At 38.1% G+C, this 5,457-nt stretch overlaps 1 protein-coding gene across 1 annotated transcript in view; it reads left to right on the top strand.

Annotated features, from left to right (window-relative positions):
• The first annotated feature begins 691 nt into the window (after window positions 1-691).
• The window catches only part of LOC146458945 (carboxypeptidase D-like), an 8,447-nt gene continuing 3,681 nt past the window's right edge, over window positions 692-5,457 (top strand). Inside the window, exons 1-3 of the mRNA XM_085090151.1 lie at window positions 692-1,194; window positions 2,879-3,165; window positions 3,954-4,181. Coding sequence (XP_084946277.1) covers window positions 692-1,194; window positions 2,879-3,165; window positions 3,954-4,181 — 1,018 coding nt within the window. The remainder of the gene's footprint in view (window positions 1,195-2,878; window positions 3,166-3,953; window positions 4,182-5,457) is intronic.

Below are 5,457 nucleotides of genomic sequence, written 5' to 3'. Positions count from 1 at the left end.
AGCTCAAAGTACCTTTTTCAGCTGCGTTTTGGAGTTGACGACTCAAAATTGCCGGGCGTTCTTCACTCAGACCGTGAAAGGCTGGTTCTAGTAGAACGATCCCATCATGCTTTGCGAGGGGTGTGAGGCAGATGTTGTGCTTGATCGAAAATAGATGTGGGCGACGTTCTACGTACATGACAAAAAAAAAAATAGTGTGTTTTTCGTAAAATCGACGAATTGCATTCTCAACGATAGATTTTATGGTAATCCGCTTATATCTGAAGAGACCACTGACGAATTGATCCTTGGTTCGTCGACCTCGAGTGAAAAAATAACTGTCATTTGAAGACCGCTTCAGAGCAAAAGGAAGTATTTTTCACCCGTCAACAAATCTTCAGCTGATTGGTATGCTTTTAGCTTGATTTGTTGTATTTTCTGGCGCTGAAACATCCGATACAGGCGTTGTGACGTACGTAATTCTCCTCTTCACATCTGCTCAAGTTCCAAACGGAAAATATAAAGGACGTGGTTCGTATAAAATTGCGAAAAGTTCGAGAAATCGATCTCCGTTTACAGGATTCCTGCTGGTGACTGTTGTTGTTGGGTTTACCGGGTTGTGAACGTTTCAAACATCGCCACTGTTTCCTTGTTTTGTGGTCAAATGACAAACTGGTTATAAGAAAAGGCAAAGAAGCGAATTATTCCTACAATGTTAGCGTACTGGCGAATTTTCTCGTTTATCGTCCTTCTGTCGTTCGACATTCGGGGAGACGAACCCAGAGTCGTGGACTTCACACACCACGACTACGATGAAATGACAAACATTCTACATAGATTTGAGCAAGAGTATCCGTCCATTACTCGGTTGTATTCGCTGGGTGAATCAAACGAAAACAGAAAACTATGGGTCTTGGAAATCAACGACAATCCTGGCAATCATACACCCGGAGAACCAGAATTCAAATACATTGGAAACATGCACGGTAACGAAGTCGTGAGCAGAGAAATTCTTCTCCATTTTATTGAATATTTACTTAAAAGATATAACAACGATGCTGTAATAACCGACTTGGTTGACAGTACAAGGATTCATATTATGCCCTCTATGAATCCTGATGGATACGAGAAAGCGAAAAACGACCCTAGCGATGCGAGTTCAAAGTGTTCTGGAATTGTTGGGAGAGCAAATGCAAACGACGTGGATCTAAATCGGTAAGTCACTTTATGTAAATTAGGATGGCTGGAACCTTTAGGGAAAACAGAAAAAAGGTTCGATAGTGAACACCTTTTAGTTCGTTGGCTTGATTTAAAAATGTAGGACAGAATTAAGAATTACCATGAAGCCGAATCGCAGACTTAAGTAAGTTATGTATATTTTCAGAATTTTTAGATTTTTTGTGTACACAAGCTCGCCAGCAATCTTTCTCGATTTCTCGAACAATCTTTTTGGCATCTATGAATATTCCATAAAACTCGTTCACGCGGAAACAATGGACTAATTAAAAAACAAAATAACTAATGAAACAATGGATAATTTTAAAAAGAACAAACTATTGTTGTATTTTATTGTTTGTCAATTTTTTGGTATACCTAAAAGCCCCCAGATTATATTATGATGTATACATAAAATGTGCTTGTGTGTCTGCACTAAAAACCAGAATTTCAAACTCATACTTAATATCCAAAGTTGGTTAGTTAGAAGAACTGCCACATAACGATGTGTTTTCTTCAAAAATGGGCATGGTATTTTCGTATTAGTTTTAGTTTACACCCAGGAAGTAAATACAACAAGGAAAGAAATGTCATAAGTACGTAAATTATGATCATTCGGGTGAGTGTAGTCCTGAGAAGGACTGTTTGTGGTGACTTTGACTGACGTTTTGACAACCTGAGCGGAAGTCATCTTCAGAGTCAAGTGAATTGTGGAACGTCAGTAGAAAGAAATGTATTTGTTTACAGGTATTAACACATTTTAGCCATGCTACTATAGATGTGTATAATGTATGTTTTGTGATCGGGTAATGGGAAAGCGGAAACAGGAAGCTGGGGGCTTATGAGGTTCATGTTACCCCAAGATTATATAATGGCAAAATTACAGTATAAACTAAATATAAAACAAGAGCGTTTTGTTTCAGCCATTTGAAATGGCAAGTTTCATCTGAAGGTTGATTTCTCTAGCTTCCCATCATTACTTGTGTACCTATGAATAGCAGACATAGTTGTGCAGCTTTCCCCATGATAACATTCCTCAAAACAGCTCAAAAGGATGCATGCCTCCTAAAAGTTCACTGGAAATTCTAAGGGGTAAAGATGTTCTAAAAAGCCACAATTTTTACAAGAATTTCTGGAGGAGTTGGGGGGGGGGGGGTTCCAGGGCAAAAGCCTTCTGTGGGAGGGGAATGAATATTTTGGTTCTCCAAAAACATATTTACATGTAGTGTATAATCCTTTCTGAAAAATTCCGTAATATTCAACAAGCAGGTTAAGCCTTGTATTCGTGAGTTTTATAATTTCCATCGTTCTTGGCACAAAGGAAATCTTTACATCTGGCACATGAGTTACCAAGCATTCTATTCTCAATTTGCATATATCTATAAACCAAAATTTGTGTAAAACAGGTCAAAACAGCTGTGAACTTCCTCAATATTATTAACATGCCATTTTTTACTTGTTTTTAACATCTCATTTCAGCCTACTGCCAGAGGATTTCATACCCTGTAATATGCCATGCAACTAAACCCAGAATTAAATCTCTGCTCTCTGTTTCTTGAATTGTTCGTGTTGTCAGTGATTAAAATATTTTACACATTTCCTGAATGCGAGGAAGAATAATATACTTTTCTTTTTTCAGAAAGACCTATTAATTGAATGTCTATTGTTTTATGTTTGTTACCAGAAATTTCCCTGACCGATTTGATGAGAAAAGATCCGAAAAGAAACTAGCGAAAGAAACTCGTCTTGTCAAGGATTGGATTGATACTATACCATTTGTTATGTCTGCCAATTTTCATGGTGGCTCCTTGGTAGCAAACTACCCCTATGATGACACAGAAAACAAACGTAGCGTATACAGCGCCACACCAGACGATGACATTTTTCGTAAAATGGCATGGACATACTCTAAAAACCATCCCAAGATGCATTTGAATAGACCAATTTGTGATGGAGATCATTTCCAAAACGGTAAGTTTGTTTGAAATTTCTTAGAGCTATTTTCAATTGAGTGTCGAAAGTAATTTCGCGTTTGCTTTGGTTTTGCATTTCTCCCCTGTGTGATTGGTTAACAAAACTTGCACCACTTTCTCAACCAATGGGAATCCAAACCAAAACCAATCATGTTTTCGCCGCATGTGTTTTCCCACACTTGGCGCCAGTTACATGTATTTGCTTTGAATTCTGATTGGCTCGTTGTGTTGTTTACATCTGTTGTGATTGGCCCGAGTAATTACTTTGGTTTTGGTCTTACGACACTCAATTGGAAACTGCCCTATTTCCTGTTTTGGTCTGTCATGCTAACTACTTCAGGTGACCACCACAACAATATTATGGTGTGTGCAATACCCACCAAAATGTCAATTTTGGTAGACACATTTCCCCAAAGAAGCTTATATTCCCATTACCAGAAAGTTGAACAGTCAAATAGTGCACATAATCACCATATGAATGTGATTGTTGTTACTGTTATCACATGTAACACAAACCCCCAACTCCCAAGCATGTGCTCTACTTGTACTAAGTACAGCTTGTGCTTATAGTACATTATTTACGTTTTTGAATGTATCTACTGGCTCTGTTAAATGGTATTATTTTCTAATCTGTATGAACCTGTCTGAGGATTTTTGTGTTCTCATAGATATGTCACAGATTCTTGCAGTCAGTAGAACACAAAATTTCAGTGAAATGTGTGGCTTATCTATGAGAGTTTATGAAATATGCATGTTCTTAAAGCTGACCATTTCTGCTGTTCTTAGGAATCACCAATGGTGCAGCATGGTACTCCGTTACTGGGGGTATGCAGGACTATAATTATGTCAACAGCAACTGCTTTGAAATAACTGTTGAGGTTGCTTGTTGCAAGTTCCCAGATAATAGTACTCTTGAAGGGTTCTGGAACGATAACAGACAATCCCTGCTTGAGTATCTAAAGCTTGTTCACACTGGTCTGAACGGTTTTGTAAAGAACAAGGACACGGGCATAGGTAGGTTAATGTACGCGGAAAGTTAGGTGCGCATGTCTGCATGTTAGGGATCCTGCACTACTATGGACTTAAAGCAATCACCATGGCAATACCAGTGAAAGTGTTACTCAGAAATATAAGTTCACATTGATTGAATAAGTTTACAATTATTTCATTTCATCCAACTTGTACAATGTAGCCGAACTATCCGCGAACAGAATTGGTAAGAGTGGTATTTCAGTTAAGACAGGGAATGAAAAATGAACCATTTTGCTGTCACGATCTACACAATACCTTGAGTTTGGTTGTTGTTGTTGTTGTTTAGTTTCTGATAACAGGAAGAAATGTACCAAAATATATGACGCACATGCAGAGCTATTGTTTTCCTCATTAAATCGTATTGTTTTGTGACATTCTCTTTGCCGTCACCATTAATAGTAGCTGCTTAAACTTCCTGCTGTGTATTAGGCAGTTCACTTTGGCTTCAAGTAGTTGATACATCCTGCCTTGATCATTTTATCATGGAATCAAAGAACTTGTCACTCACTTGAGCCAGAGAGTCTTTCGACACCTTGGAAAAAACCTTTTCAGAATTAATTGGCAAATAATCCTGCTTACAAAATGGTCCTATATCAATGCTGATGATAAAAGCACATAGCAACAGCAAATTGATGTACAAGATTTTGCCAACCTACATGTACATGTATAGGAATTGTTACTCATCATGTCAGGGGCATATTGTAGGACTCATGATGTTTTGCAAACAGCATTCTCTGCTGTTTTTATGCAGCAAAACAAATGCATTTGACTGCATTTCAGTTACATGCATGCGGCATTGGTGTCCAGTAAAACTACTTTTATCCAGTTTGAAAAAGTAACTGGATACCCACACTACCACACCACAATTATGTGACGCAGGCATACAGCGAACCGATCAGAATTGAGCATTTTGAAACAGAGAACTATCACAATAATAATTCCCAAAGGGGTTTTGGCTCCGGCTTGCAGGTGCCACACAACAGGCAGTTTTCAGGTTAGCCTTTGCATTTCCAGGATTACCTTATTATACGAAATTAACACAAATTTTAAAAATTCGCATTAATTTTTGTTAATGTTAATTTCCGCGTCTTTAATTGAGTGGCGCATTAATTTCCATGACCTTAATTTCCACTATTTTCGTACCAAATTCTCAATACACTTCAGAAAGGAAAAAGCACTGTTTTATCAGGGTGAAGATCCCCCGGCATGATGGACGCTGCAAAGAATGCTCGAAATGGTCAGATTCTGTGGCTTAACC

The sequence above is a fragment of the Pavona decussata genome, unplaced genomic scaffold, assembly GCF_977016875.1.
Source record: "Pavona decussata unplaced genomic scaffold, jaPavDecu1.1 SCAFFOLD_225, whole genome shotgun sequence".
Taxonomy (NCBI): Eukaryota; Metazoa; Cnidaria; class Anthozoa; order Scleractinia; family Agariciidae; genus Pavona; species Pavona decussata.
This window is presented reverse-complemented; position numbering and strand designations above follow the sequence as displayed.